Source organism: Thamnophis elegans, chromosome 8, assembly GCF_009769535.1.
Source record: "Thamnophis elegans isolate rThaEle1 chromosome 8, rThaEle1.pri, whole genome shotgun sequence".
Taxonomy (NCBI): Eukaryota; Metazoa; Chordata; class Lepidosauria; order Squamata; family Colubridae; genus Thamnophis; species Thamnophis elegans.
Genome location: NC_045548.1, coordinates 54,491,033 through 54,507,150, shown reverse-complemented (window position 1 = coordinate 54,507,150; position 16,118 = coordinate 54,491,033). Strand labels below are relative to the sequence as shown.

Here is a 16,118-nt window from a genome sequence, read left to right as displayed (position 1 = left end):
CTATTGCTCCTCTGTTGCATATTGTCGCTGGGCATTTTTATTTAATGTATAATCCAATCTCCCTTCTCCAAAATAGTAAGAAAAATAAATTTAGTCAAAAATTATGTCTCTATGTAAAAGTTCACCTAAATGTCGATAAGTTATGGCTAACATATTTTAATATGTTTACCCAGAGGGCAACAGTCTTTAATGCAAGCAGTCTCATGAGCCAAGTTTAGCATTTCTATAGACATTACCTTTTCTCGTCCGTAATGGTCCGCATACCACACCATCCCATATAAACACAAAAAAGTCGTAACTGCCTGTAACAGAAGAAAAAGAAGATGGCCTTGAGTTGCTCTTTTAATATTTATTTTTAAAAGGAATTTATGCCCAATCTCTGATGGTATGACATGCCTTGCTAAAAGAGACAATGACGGTATTAAAAATGGAGGTCTTTTTTCTATACAGCAATCGGAAAAACTGCTAATATTGCAATAGTGTTTTTTTTTTAAGTAAGATGCACTTTTACTTGTCTGACCTTGCTTTTACTAGGTAATAAGGCTTCTTATGTATGTGTAGACCTATGTTTGAATCTAAGGTCACTTAAAACACTGAAACAAATACAGGACACTGTATTGCAACCCTTTACACTGACTTCAATATTGTCAGATGATTTATGAGCCCTGATTTTTGTTCCCTGTGCCATATGCAAATATATTTGGACAGCTACTTTTCTAAATAGGTTAATCAGAATCAATGGTTAAAACCAGTGGTGGGTTACGACCGGTACGCCCTGGTACAGGCATACCGGTGCCTGCTGGGAGCACCAAGTACCGTTCCGGTATGGTGCTCCGGAGGGCCCACCTGCCCACCTTACCTGTATTTGACTCAACCGGGCCAAATTTGCGCACATGCACGGAGTGTACGGCGCTTGTGCAACGCTCAGCCAAGCAGCTGGAGCATCACGGGTGGTTGGTATGCATACGCGCACTGCACATGTGATGAACGCCCGGCCAGAGTACCATTTGCAACAGGATCCAGAACCCACCACTGTTTAGAACACATTCAAGAGACTTTCACACACTAGAGCTTTGAAGACTGGTTGTAAATCTCCTTTTTCTGCATGAGGCAGTCATTCACAGAGGACTATCTGGTTTCACAATGTTGGCAATTCTGTGCTTGGAATGCTCAACTGCTAAAATGAAGAATGCCACAGAGAGCCTTCACAAGGGCAACAATATGACAGAAGCTTTCTATGCAACTGCACCACTATGCAGATATTCAAAAGGAAAACTGCAGATTGTGAGAGCCATACTGGGAACTAGAAGGAAAGATCGTATTTCCAGTGAAAGAAATCTCATTCTGATCTCCTGCTGTCTTTTGGTGCCAAATTTTGGAATGATGCTGTGAATGATATCATAAAATGGCTACCAGGATGGAATTAGTTTACCATGAGGAAACAATCTTTACAAAGCACTGATTTATCAGACTTCAGTAGTACCAATTTGTATTACTCCTGCTTAAGTTAGTATCTTAAAAAAATAAAATTATGAATAGGGCTATGATTACATTTTATAAATTGTGCTGATCATGACTTCGATCAAATAATTGATCACCCCTTTCATTGTAAAAGTTTGCATTTTGGTCTGTAGACTGTTGCATTTTTAATTTTTATTCCTATTTATTGTTTTTTAAGTAGTAAGCCACTCAGAATCTGCTTTGTCGTAGGATGTAAACCTATTAATAAATATTGAAGAAAGTAAATCTTTTTATACATAAATTTCTATGTAAGAAATAAGATTTAAGTGGGTTTTTGCATTCTGCTTGTTTTGAACTCCCACAATTTCTATCCTGCCTGGAGCTGAACAAAGTTGTATCAGGAGTGAAATTCAGCAGGTCCTGGAAAACCGGTAGCAGAAATTTTGAGTAGTTTGGAGAACTGGCAGATACCACCTCTGGCTGGCCCCAGAGTGGGAGGGAATGGGAATTTTGCAGTATCCTTCCCCTGCCACGCCCACCAAGTCACGCCCACAGAACCGGTAGTAAAAAAAATGAATTTCACCACTAAGTTGAAGTATAAAATATCTGCAGGATTTATTGTCTTTCATCCTGTCACATGGGTCTTTTCCTATTATATGAGAGAATGAATATTTGGTGACAGCATGTGGCATTGTAATTGTTGGTCTATATTAAACATTATAATCTTATTATGAATTTGTCAGCATGTATTTAGTTTAAAAAATGTAGTTATTTTCCTATTTAGCAATCTTAATTAGTGAAGGGAACTGAGAAAGGTGCTATTGAGGGAAAAAAGTGTTCCACTGGAACAACACAGCTGTCTCAAATAGGTTATTGCTATCCTAGCAAAATTTGATATAATATTTACCTATAGCAAGGGAATGAAAATAGCATTATAATAACCAACGAGTTAGAAACAACTTATCTTAAATAGACATGTGATTTCTGGGAGGTGTTATCCCGGTAACTCTGCAAGATGGCAAGTTAAGAAATTGGGTAAAAATATAAATGTGTGCAACCTAAAGGAAAAAAGATGCACTTACCACACAAAGAAGCCAAAATATAACATACAATATTTGTGTTTTGGAGAAGAGATCTTGACCAAATTTGATGCAGACAATAGCTTCAAGGAAACCAATAACTCTAGAGAGGTGAGGGGGAAAAAATCAAAATATATTGAATTTCTGTTTGAGACTCGATTACCCCAACAATGTCAACTTGTTTTTGGCGTATTGTGAGAAACATTTTCTCATCACTGTCATGTTATGAATCAGAAAGCAAGATGTAGGGATCACCCACCCACCCCATCCCCAAAATAATTGCACAACTAATTGGATCACAGTGTTTTATACTGAGCTGGCACTGCTTTTTTTTCTTGCCCTTTCCTTCCACAACAGACTTTCTCATAAGTTTATATTGGCCTCTTTCAGTGTTTTATTAACATATTTTCTCGCTATGTAAGAAAGCTAAACTATCTATACTGACCAGAATATTCATACTCATTTTTAAAACCTCTCTTCTTGATTTTCAACAGATGCCAATATAAAGGATCTGCTTTCCTTCTGAGGATGAAGTCTGGCATGACAATAAAATCAAAGGCAATAAAAAAAAAAAACAGTCTTGAGTTCTGTAGGCCATTTGCCATCATTTGTCCAAGAATACCAATGCCTAGTGCAGTCTTGTTGTTGAAGGCGAAGACCCCATCCATTAAATTATGTCACTGTATTGTTTATGGGAGAGATGCTCTTTACCTAATTCTTCCGATGTGACCTATTCAGTATGGTTGAAATTCTGGCACAACTCGTATCTACTTTACAGCAAATAACCACATCAAGATAGTATCTCACTGGGAGATTACTGTTATTATTGATTGTTTTATCACATACTATGAGTAGCCAAGAGCCTGCTAATTAGACTGCCTAAACTGTCAAAACATATTAATTTGGTCTAGCGCAGTGTTGGCAACACTTTTTGGCACAGAGTGCCGGAAACCGGAAGAGCAACTACCTGGTGTGCATGTATGCACAGGAAAAATGATCTTCCAGTTTTCTGGTCTTCCAGTTTCTGGTGCACACATGCACACATGAAGACCATGCACACTGCAAACTGAAAGATCATCTTCCCAGTGTGCGCATGCGCACTGGGCGGCTGCTCTTCCAGTTTCTGGAGCTCCCGCATGCGTGAAGACCAGATGGAACCCAGAAGAGCAAGGGATGATGGCTCTACGTGCCACTTCCAGCACATGCGCCATAGGTTCACCATCATGGGTTTAGCACCTCTCCATTCTTCATTATTTTAAAGTCATTATGATTCTAACAAAGATTCACTCCAAAAAGCAAGAATATTCTTTGACGATGAATCTTTTTTCTTTCTATCTTTTTTTGTCAGAAGAATGAGTAGTAGCTATTCTGAATATAATGACAAGAGGCACTGAGGGTAGATCAGAACAAAGCAAGTGATGACAGGAAAATGTTCCCAACTACCTCCAAGCCAGCTGAAGAAATCAGCATGTTTCTAGTGTAAAACAAGCTTTTCCAAAAGGCCGGAGCATGCTGAATCCTGCTATTTCTGTAACTTCATAATTTGAAAATCTTTTGAAAGGCTAACGTATTTTAGATGGGTATTGTTTGCTTTCCTCTCTTGTATTTGCATGCAAGAAAGAGAATAATGGTTTCAAACAATAGCCTGAAATAGGTCTAGATATCACACAATTCAGCCCAAGCCTTCACATCTTTCGCCAACAAATGAGAATACAGCTGGAGAATCCAACAAGCAGCAGAAACCTATTGGGGTTGCTGACCTGCCCTCTTCTTTAGCAATCAATGTGGTTGATTGAAAAAGAGAGCCAAATCACATACTCTTGAAGAATATTTGGGAAACTAAATCTTCCTCAATGCTCAAAAGATGGGTTTTTATATTTTTGCTGAAATCAGAACTCTGTTACAGTCCTCGTACAGTACATAAAAGTTAACAACAGAAAGCCTACAAGCTTGAGAACCACAAGCAGAAGCTTGACAAGGGAGTTGGATCATCCTCTCCTTCCTGCAGCCTCCTACAGACATGGAAAACCACACCTGGAGAGTCAAATGACTCCTCAGCATGGTGTCCAATGGGGAAAAGTAGCATGGGAAAAGGAAATTGCTCAAGCGATAAATGTATGCAAAAACACAAGGTGAGTGTTATCCCCTCTCTCCACAGGTCTTAGGATTCTTCTTTATGCCCTTGTAGGTCATATGGACACTACAAAATACATACAAGAAGTAAAGTGAAGTACAGTGTGGTAAAATATCTTATTCACGAGAAACCTTCTAACATGACTTGAGAGGATTTGTTTCCTCTTCTTAATTAAATAGATTCACGGATCATGAATTATTTTTAATTATGGTATATTCAACAAACTACAGTTAAAAGGTAACGGTAAAGGTTTCCCTCGCACATATGTGCTAGTCTTTCCCAACTCTGGGGGGCCGTTTTCAACTCCGTTTCAAAGCCGAAGAGCCAGAGCTGTCTGAAAACGTCTCCGTGATCATGTGGCTGGCATGACTAAATGCCAAAGGCACACGGAACGCTGTTACGTTCCCACCAAAGGTGGTTCCTATTTTTCTACTTGCACTTTTTACATGCTTTCGAACTGCTAGGTTGGCAGAAGCTGGGACAAGTAACCTGAGCTCACTCCATTATGTGGCACTAGGGATTCGAAACGCCAAACTGCCGACCTTTCTGATCGACAAGCTCAACGTCTTAGTGACCGAGCCACTGCGTCCCGTATAAATTACCATTAGTAGTTTATAAACTATACTTTCCAAACTAGAATGACCAAGCTTACACAATATACTAAGCCAAAATCATCTGGTGGCTTAAAACGATGCATGAACCCAGCCAATAAGTCAGATAACCAGAATTTGAAGGATTCTATATTCAACAACTTACCCAAATACCCAGCACTGAGTTCCTACTCTTTTGCACTGTGTGTCTGTGAGATAAGCGTAGTACTGCCTGTAATATCAAAAACAGTGAAGTTTTAGGGAAATAGACAATGGCATATTAGCTGAAAATTATTTAACTGGTTGCCTGTAAATAAATCTGTTTTACAGGTAAAATTATGACTATTTTTTCAGTGATGGTTTAGTAATAATTCTTTATTGTCAGTGCACAACATATGTACAATGAGATTGGTTGAGCTCCCTCCGGTTTGAAATTATAGCCGAACAAATGGCACTTATGCCTAGTCCGGAAGGTATGGCCTTTGCAGTGGTCCTGTGGTCACGTGATCAAATTTTGGGGACTTGGTGGTGCACTGCAGAGACACTTCAACTCTCCCACATATCTCCTCCCATCTCTGCCCTTTTGCTCCATACTGCAGCCAGCCGCGACAGCGCTAAGTCCCTGCTGCCCTGCGGAGCTATTGTTAGCCGCCAAATTAATAATTGTGCAATGCTGAAAATGTCTAGATAACATAACAATTGAGTTGTACATTAATAAGATCTTTTCATTTGCTACATTAGGAAAAAATTACAAGCACATTAATGAGACCTTAGAAGCAAGAACCACGATTATATCAATCTTGGATGGTTTTTATGATTTATCTCAAGAGCAGTAGACTACAATCTGGTATACACCATACATACGGCAATTTTTCAATTGTATAATAACTGTCTCTTTATTTACATTGCAGTAGATCTCCTAGGCATTCTGGGTATGTATGCTAAACCATCATTAATGTTTTTTTTTTCTGTAGCAGGCTTCCATCTCTACATATGGTAGTAAAGATTTACAATGATGAACATAAAACAGCCAAATATTACCTCACAGTTGGTGCTGTAATAATTCCAATGAAGAGAATCCTACACCAGCTTAAAGGATGACTTGCTTGAAAAACAAATATATGTTTCAAGAAAAAGGTGTTCAACTCTGTCAACTAAAAAGAGAGCAAAATCAATATATTCCTCTGGACAAACAAGATAAAAATAGAGCCATAGAACAAGTCTGACTTGTTCCAGAACATAACATACACTTAGATAATAAATGCATAGCTATTTAGTTATATAGTGACTTGGTTAGATAATATATGGTATATATGAAATTAATATAGCAATAGCAGTTAGACTTATATACCGCTTCATAGGGCTTTCAGCCCTCTCTAAGCGGTTTACAGAGTCAGCATATTGCCCCCAACAACAATCCGGGTCCTCATTTTACCCACCTCGGAAGGATGGAAGGCTGAGTCAACCCTGAGCCAGTGAGATTTGAACAGCCGAACTGCAGAACTGCAGTCAGCTGAAGTAGCCTGCAGTGCTGCATTTAACCACTGCGCCATCTCGGCTCTTATACATGTTGTATAAATATATACAACATTTATGTAGCAGTGATTGAAGAATTTGCATTTTATTTCTCTCCATTAGAAGAATGAGATTTTAAATAGTCTCATTTTATTGATAAAAGAAAGCACATTCATTTTTGTTTTATTATTGTGAAATTATAGATGTTCTGAAACAATACAAAAATTGGCTGATATGGGGTGTGTGGTGTGCCAGAGACTGAAGTCCCATCCAGGCGGGATGCAGACAGCACACAAAACCATGGTCCTTCCAGTAAATGGAAAAATTAAGATTAAGAATATAAATTTTTGCATAATAAAAATAGGAATAAATACACACGTGGAAAAAAATAATAAACATTCAATCATTTTAGGAAAAAGCTAAGTAGTTGCATGTATGACTTAAGTACAGTATTTAAGTACAGGCAGCACTGCTTCCTGTATGAATAATTTGTGTACTGTATTTTTCAGAGTATAAGACACATCCAGGTTTTGAAGAGGTAATTTTTTAAAAAGTAGGTAGGTAGATAGATGGCTAGAGAGGGAGAGAAAGAGAGAGAAATACAGTAGGTAGGTAGGGAGAGAGAGTGTAGGTAGGTAGGTAGGTAGGTAGATGTTTCCAGGTGTATTTATCCATGTTCTGGAGAAGGAAATCACTGACAACCTGTAGCACCTAAAACTCATCAACCACTCTAACTAAACAGCTTTCTGAAAGGGAAAAAAAAAAGCTTTTGCACTCTGCAAACCTCCCCCGTTTCTTTGTTTGTTTGTTTTTTCAAATAAAAGGCATGAATAGCCTTGGGGAGGCTTGCAGAGTGCTCCTGGAGGGGGGAAGAGCAAAACACAGCCCGTGTTTTGCGAAAATGGGCCTTTTTTGTCCAAAGAAATGCATGCATACCCTTATGGAGGCTTATAGAGTGTTGCTGAGGGTTGGGGGGGGGGGCAAATAACGGCCCATTTTTGGCTCATTTCTGTCTTCCCCAGCCCCCAGGAGCACTCTAAAAGCCTTCTACAGGCTGTGCACGGCCATTTTGGTGATACCGGCAGGGCTTCAGGAGGCAGAAAATGCTGTATTCGGTGTATAAGACGCACCCAGATTTTCAGCTTCTATTTACAGGAAAAAAGGTGCATCTAATACCCTGAAAAATACGATACTTAGCTGACCAAGTTAGCAAGTTATCTCACAAGAAACTCATAATCTTATTTCTTTTGTGAATACCTTTCCCTTTGTGTTTATTTGAAGAGAATTCTCAGGCTTGAATATTTCCTTATATACACAACTATGGCACTCCTATTTTTAAACAAACATATGTATAGCTAACATTTCCCTGGAATTCAACCCAGCAAAGGCCTGAATTCCATAAATGATATTATTTCATTTGGTTATGGATTAATAATACAATAGCAGAGTTGGAAGGGACCTTGGAGGTCTTCTAGTCCAACCCCCTGCCTAGGCAGGAAACCCTATACCGTTTCAGACAAATAGCTATCCAACATCTTCTTAAAGACTTCCAGTGTTGGGGCATTCACAACTTCTGGAGGCAAGCTGTTCCACTGATTAATTGTTCTAACTGTCAGGAAATTTCTCCTCAGTTCTAAGTTGCTTCTCTCCTTGATTAGTTTCTACCCATTGCGTCTTGTTCCACCCTCAGGTGCCTTGGAGAATAGTTTGACTCCCTCTTCTTTGTGGCAACCCCTGAGATATTGGTACCCTGCTATAATGTCTCCCCTAGTCCTTCTTTTCATTAAACAAGACATACCCAATTCCTGCAACCGTTCCTCATATGTTTTAGCCTCCAGTCCCCAAATCATTTTTGTTGCTCTTCTCTAAGCGCTTTCTAGAGTCTCCACATCTTTTTTAAACATTGGTGATTAAAACTGAATGCAGTATTCCCAGTGTGACCTTACCAAGGCATTATAAAGTGGCCCCTCAGAGGTGACTCCATCTTTGCCTGTCCCCACTGCTGCGAGACTTCCCCCTGTGTTTTCTGCCTGGCACTTGACTATCCTTTATTGTGGCATCCTAACATCTGGCCTCTTCTTGTCACGGCCTCTGGATTCCTAGGCTTGTTGGCACACCTCCACCTGCCTCTCACTATTGCCACTATTACCATCTGCTATTACCCTTGGGGCATTGCTCTGGACAGTGCCTGTGCAAGAAAGCCCTCTGCCATCTTTGACTGTTCCGGACTTGCTGGACCTTTTCAGACTCACAGAAGAAGAGGGGGATATAAGACACTCCCCCATATATCCTATTTGAACTGCAGCTGGACTCCAGTTATTCTAACCATCCTGAACGCTGAGAGCCAGTTACGTTATCTGAACTTGCACTTTTAACAACTGCGCAATTTATCTTTTCTTTTCTTTCGTCTTTTCTTCTTTCTTTTGTATGGGATATGCATGGGATACGTATGTGATTGAATGAATGTCCCACTTTTTACTACTATTACTGTTGAATTTTTTGTGTTTTTAACTGCTACGTGGGGATTGCCCTGGGGAGTGCATGAGTATGTATGATTCGGAGGACCTGCTGGGGAATGCGGGGGGCACGGGGGTGGTTGAGGGGACCAGAGACACGGGAGAGGGCCAGAGCATTACGGTCGTAACAGGGAGGGGCAGATATGGCAGGGACTTTAGGGCTGGCCATTACCGGGGAAGGAGGGTTCGCTACGTTACAGAGATCCCTCCTTCCGGCCTTATGAGTCCCACTCCGAGGCCAGATGGCGCGAGTAATCAGGACCCTGGTCTCAGGCTGCTGTCGCTAAATGCCAGGTCTGTGGTTCACAAGGCTCCTCTCGTCCGGGACTTAATTTTAGACGAGAGGGCAGACCTGGCATGTATTACTGAAACCTGGCTGGGCCCAGAGGGAGGAGTCCCCCTCGTAGAGATGTGCCCAGAAGGATTTCAGGTGCTGCACCAGCCGAGAGCCCAGGGAAGGGGTGGGGGTGTGGCTATTGTTATCCGGGAGTCGTTAGCACCTCGTAGGATCCCTGCTCCGGAGCTTGTCGGGTGTGAGTCTCTGCTGGTAAAGTTGGACCTCAAGGGTCAAGTGTGTCTGCTGTTAACGTACCTGCCTCCCAACAGCGTTGCAGCAGCCCTCCCCTTGCTCCTCGAGTCGGTAGCTGAGCTAGCAATTGAGTTCCCTAGACTTATGGTCTTGGGGGACTTCAATTTGCCGTCGCTCGGTGAACACTCTGATGGGGCGCAGGAGTTCATGGCTTCCATGACGGCCATGGGCTTGACCCAGGTAATCCGGGGCCCAACCCACTCAGCGGGTCACATGCTCGACCTCGTATTTCTCTCGGAGCAGTGGACTTGTGATCTTGGTCTGAGGGGTAATGAGATCATACCCCTGTCGTGGTCAGACCACTGCCTACTGAGGCTCGACTTCCGGAGACCAAACCCCCACTGTAGGGAGGAGGAACCGACCAGGTGGTTCCGCCCCAGGCGACTTATGGAGCCGTTAAGGTTCCAGACGGAGCTTGGGGTTATTCCTGATACTCTCGCCCACAGTCCAGTAGAGACTCTGGTTGCTGCCTGGCACTCGGCAACATCGGAGACCCTTGACCGGATTGCGCCACTACGGCCCCTCCGAGGCGGCGGATCCCGGAGACCCCCTTGGTTCACCGAGGAGCTCCGGGAGATGAAGCGCCGGAGGAGACGCCTAGAGCACCTATGGAGGTCCAACAAATCCGAATCGAACCGAGCAATTCTAACAACCAGCACCAAGGAGTACATCAGGGCACTTAGGGCAGCGAAAAGATCCCACATTGCCACCTTGGTTGCGTCCGCTGAGTCCCGCCCAGCCGCCCTGTTTAGGATAACCCGTTCCCTCCTAAATAGGAGGGATACGGGGGAACCCTTGCAGGGTAGAGCTGAGGATTATGCCCAATTCTTAGCGGACAAAATTGCTCAGTTTCGGTCGGATTTGGACTCCATTCCTGCAGTTCCAGCCGAGGCACAAGAGGATGAGGTAGACCACCTCTGGGTTGAGTTTCAGGATGTTGCCCCTGGGGATGTGGACAAGGCCATGAGAGCTGTGAGTGCCTCCACCTGTGTACTGGACCCGTGTCCCTCATGGCTGGTTGTCAACAGCAGTGAGGTGACACGAGGCTGGATCCAGGCGGTTGTTACCGCCTCTCTTCGGGAGGGGCACTTCCCCGCCGCACTTAAAGCGGCGGTGGTGAGACCCCTCCTGAAGAAGCCATCTTTGGATCCAGCTGTCCTTAAGAACTATCGTCCAGTCTCCAACCTCCCTTTTGTTGGGAAGGTTGTTGAGAAGGTGGTGGCCTTCCAGCTTCAGCGGTCCTTGGAGGAAGCAAGCTATCTCGACCCCTTCCAGTCAGGCTTCAGACCCGGTTACAGCACAGAAACCGCTTTGGTCGCATTGACCGATGATCTTTGGAGAGCCAGAGATGGAGGCCATCCCTCCATCCTGGTTCTCCTCGACCTCTCGGCGGCTTTCGATACCATCGACCATGGTATCCTTCTGCGACGACTGCGGGAGGTGGGAGTGGGAGGCACTGTGTTACGGTGGTTCTCCTCCTACCTCTCGGACAGGTCGCAGTCAGTGTTAGTGGGGGGGCAGAGATCGACCCCTAGGCCCCTAACATATGGGGTGCCGCAGGGTTCGGTCTTATCCCCCCTACTATTCAACATCTACATGAAACCGCTGGGTGAGATCATTCGGAGGCACGGGATAAAATACCATCAATATGCGGACGATACCCAGTTGTATCTGTCCGCCCCGTGCCAACTCAATGAAGCGGTGGACGTGATGAACCGGGGTCTTGAGGCCGTTATGGACTGGATGAGGGTTAACAAGCTTGTACTCAACCCGGAGAAGACCGAGTGGCTGTTGTGTTTTCCTCCCAATAATTCGATCAGTGTTCCATCGCTCAGGCTGGGGGGTCAAACTCTATACCCCTCAGAGAGGGTTCGCAACTTGGGAGTCCTCCTGGACCCACAGCTGACTTTTGACCATCATCTGACGGCTGTGACCAGGGGGGCATTTGCCCAGGTTCGCCTGGTGCGCCAGTTGCGACCCTACCTGAACTGGGAGGCTCTCACAACAGTCACTCGGGCCCTTGTGACCTCTAGGCTGGAATACTGCAATGTGCTCTACATGGGGCTGCCCTGGAAGAGCATCCGGCGACTTCAGCTAGTCCAGAACGCGGCCATGCGAGTGATTGTGGGTGCACCTTGGTTCACCCACATAACACCTATCCTCCGCGAGCTGCGCTGGCTACCTGTTGATCTCCGGGTGCGCTTCAAGGTGCTACTTGTCACTCATAAAGCCCTTCATGGTAGTGGGTCTGCGTACTTGAGAGACCGCCTCCTGCCAATTACCTCCCTGCGACCAATTAGATCACATAGATTAGGCCTCCTCCGAGTTCCATCTGCCAGTCAGTGCCGACTGGCAACTACACGGAGGAGAGCCTTTTCAGTAGTAGCTCCGACCCTTTGGAACGATCTCCCCGTGGAGATTCGTACCCTCACCACCGTCCAGGCCTTCCGCACAGCCCTCAAGACCTGGCTAGCCCGTCAGGCCTGGGGACAAAGATAATTGCCCCCACCCGAATGATGAATGAATGTTGCTTATTATTTTACTTCTATGTATTGTGTGTGTCTACTGTTTGTATACCCCCTCCCCTCATTTTATGTAAGCCGCCCTGAGTCCCCTCAGGGAAAAGGGCGGCCTATAAGTATTAATAAATACTCAAATACTCAAATATTAACACTTCACCTGATCTTGATTCCCTCTGTTTAAGCAGCCTAGAACTGTGTTGGCTTTTTTGGCAGCTGCTGCACACTGCTGGCTCATATTTAAATGGTTGTCCACTAGGACTCAAAGATCCCTCTCACAGTTACTACTATTGAGCAAGATATAATAAAACAAATATAATCTGCTCCCCCACAAAACATCAACTAAGATGCTCTAAGTCTTCATTTGTATTTTACCTGCCATATGATCATGAAAAGGTATATCCCGGTTACTCGTTGAAAGGAGGACTTGGGATCAAACCAGCGAACGTAGGTCCAGCTTGCTGGAGTGAACTGTAAAACAGCCCTCTTGATTTTACCTGTGGTGGTGTGAATGTCCCTAAAAGCAGATAAAGAGGAGATCAATGTTGCAGTTTTGCTTAACAATCATCATTCAAAAATGGTGTCATATATTGTGATATTGTTGCAAACTTAATCCATTAAGCAAGCAGTTTTCTCAGTAGAAATTTGCAATAAAATGCTCATTCACACAAAGGCTTTCCTCCCTAAATGCATCAAAGCTGAAAGAACAATTTTACTCAACAAAGCCAATTTTTAAAAACTGCTTTCGAAGAAAAGGACTTGAAAATTCTAGGCTTTCCCACACAATTTTTTTTACCATTTGACAGGTGTCCTTAGAATTAAGAATTAGAATTGAGGATAAAGTGAATAAAAAGTCAGTGATTATATCAGTGTGAATGTTAGCATTTGCAGAAATTTCTATTTGCTTTTTATTTACACAAACAGTTTCCAAGTACATTTTAAGGAGCTATAGGTGATGTTCCATTTCTATTCTACAACAGCGACTTCTATTCTAGCCTCTTCCAATTCTATAGGACCGTGATGGCGAACCTATGGCATATGTGCCAGAGGTGGCATGCAGCGCCCTCTCTGATGGCACACGAGCCGTCACCCCAGTTCAGCTTCGACACACATACGTATGCGTCTTTGTCGTGCATGCACGAGAGGGGAGCACATGGAGGGATCGCACGTACATTCATGGGGGGGGCGTGGCATGTGTGTGCGCACCCACGCATGTGCAGTGTCATACAGGGTGCATGGGGGGGTCACACATACATGTGTGGGGGCAGGGCGCATGCGTGGGGGCACGGTGCATGCGTGGGGAGTGCATTGCATTTTGGGGGTTCAGGCACACTTTGGCCACTCTATCCGGAAAGGTTTAGCCATCACTGCTATAGGACTTTCCCGTCCTGCATTCATATTCCTGATCCTGAAGATCTGGCATCCTCTGGAACAGCAAGAGTGTGGCTGAAGGAAGTGGATTTTCCTCTAAATTACCAGGATAAGAAACTTTAAAAACATTCCTTCTTAATGTCTTGGGGCACAAATACAACTAAAGATATCCAGTATTAGTTTTGTACTTGTCATAATGGCATCCAGGGAAATTTCTCCCTCTTACTTCTAGCAGGACACAATCAATAATAAAACTTCAAACACTAATTTGAAAATCATCTTTCTGCACTGTAGCAACTACAACATGAAATCAATTTTATTTCAAGCTCTATGGATTTACTGTTACATGGAGAAATGATTGTGTACATAGTTGAGAAGTATATCAAGAAAGACAGATATGTTCTTCTAATTCTATTGCCAGGATAAAATACAAGAATTGTAACCAGAAAGGAAAATAGATAAAACAATATATGGGAACCATTAGCAAATGCTAACACAGCTCTCAGAAGATAGCACTATTACGTTTTTTTTAAATGTTCTTACACCAAATTCACCATGGAAAGAAGCAGGAAACATGGGAAACCATTTCCTAATCTCACCCTTCAATGGTATCCTTAACAACAAGCAATATGAAACAATTCATTTTCATGCTCCAAGTCCAATCCCACAGAATTAATCACAGTAGTAAGGACTTCCTTGAGACCAGTTATTGTTTGCCATTACCATCTCCTGCAATAATTTTTAATTTCTCAATGTAGTGGTCAGGTGTGCCTCATTCAACATCCAAGAAAGGAAACCCCCGACTCCATTTATTTAGAGAAAAGTTACCTTTACTGGATATGAAATAAAAACAGCGAAAGTGAAGCAAGATCTGAGGCAATTTATAATTTGGTAGACCATCGCTGGGTTGAGTTTCAGGATGTTGCCCCAGAGGACGTGGACAAGGCCATGAGAGCTGTGAGTGCCTCCACTTATGTACTGGACCCGTGCCCCTCCTGGCTGGTTGCCAACAGCGGAGAGGTGGCACGGGGCTGGATCCAGGCGGTTATTACCGCCTCTCTTCGGGAGGGGCACTTCCCCGCCGCACTTAAAGTGGCGGTGGTGAGACCCCTCCTGAAGAAACCATCTTTGGATCCAGCCGTCCTTAACAACTACCGTCCAGTCTCCAACCTTCCCTTTGTTGGGAAGGTTGTTGAGAAGGTGGTGGCCTCCCAGCTTCAGCGGTTCTTGGAGGAAACCAGCTACCTAGACCCATTCCAGTCCGGCTTCAGACCTGGTTACAGCACAGAAACCGCTTTGGTCGCATTGACCGATGATCTCTGGAGAGCCAGGGATGGAGGCCACGCCTCCATCTTAGTTCTCCTTGACCTCTCGGCGGCTTTCGATACCATCGACCATGGTATCCTTCTGCGATGACTGCGGGAGGTGGGAGTGGGTGGCACTGTTTTGCAGTGGTTCTCCTCCTACCTCTCGGACAGGTCGCAGTCGGTGTTGGTCGGGGGGCAGAGATCGACCCCTAGGCCCCTAACATATGGGGTGCCGCAGGGGTCGGTCCTGTCCCCCCTACTATTTAACATCTACATGAAACGGCTGGGCGAGATCATTCGGAGGCATGGGATAAGATATCACCAATACGCGGACGATACGCAGTTGTATCTGTCCGCCCCATGCCAACTCAATGAAGCGGTGGACGTGATGAACCGGGGTCTGGAAGCCGTTAGGGACTGGATGAGGGCTAACAAGCTTGTACTCAACCCGGAAAAGACTGAGTGGCTGTTGTGTTTTCCTCCCAATAATTTGACCAGTGTTCCATCACTCAGGCTGGGGGGTCAAATATTACACCCCTCAGACAGGGTTCGCAACTTGGGAGTCCTTCTGGATCCACAGCTGACTTTTGATCACCACCTGTCGGCTGTGACCAGGGGGGCATTTGCCCAGGTTCGCCTGGTGCGCCAGTTGCGACCCTACCTGAACCGGGAGGCCCTCACAACAGTCACTCGGGCCCTTGTGACCTCTAGGCTGGAATACTGCAATGTGCTCTACATGGGGCTGCCCTTGAAGAGCATTCGGCGACTTCAGCTAGTCCAGAATGCGGCCGCGCGAGTGATTGTGGGTGCACCTCGGTTTGCCCACACAACACCTATCCTCCGCGAGCTGCGCTGGCTACCTGTTGATCTCCGGGTGCGCTTCAAGGTGCTACTTACCACCTACAAAGCCCTTCATGGTAGTGGATCTAGGTACTTGAGAGACCGCCTCCTGCCAATGACCTCCTCACGACCCATTAGATCGCATAGATTGGGCCTCCTCCGAGTTCCATCTGCCAGTCAGTGTCGACTGGCAACTA

General features: G+C 44.4%; 1 protein-coding gene across 1 annotated transcript in view; it reads right to left on the bottom strand.

Moving 5' to 3' along the window:
• The window catches only part of PTDSS1 (phosphatidylserine synthase 1), a 42,028-nt gene that overhangs the window by 5,244 nt on the left and 20,666 nt on the right, over positions 1-16,118 (bottom strand). Inside the window, exons 7-11 of the mRNA XM_032222657.1 lie at positions 12,779-12,920; positions 6,306-6,418; positions 5,431-5,496; positions 2,544-2,643; positions 237-302 (exon numbers count right to left, since the gene is read on the bottom strand). Of these exons, the coding sequence (XP_032078548.1) occupies positions 237-302; positions 2,544-2,643; positions 5,431-5,496; positions 6,306-6,418; positions 12,779-12,920 (487 nt within the window). The remainder of the gene's footprint in view (positions 1-236; positions 303-2,543; positions 2,644-5,430; positions 5,497-6,305; positions 6,419-12,778; positions 12,921-16,118) is intronic.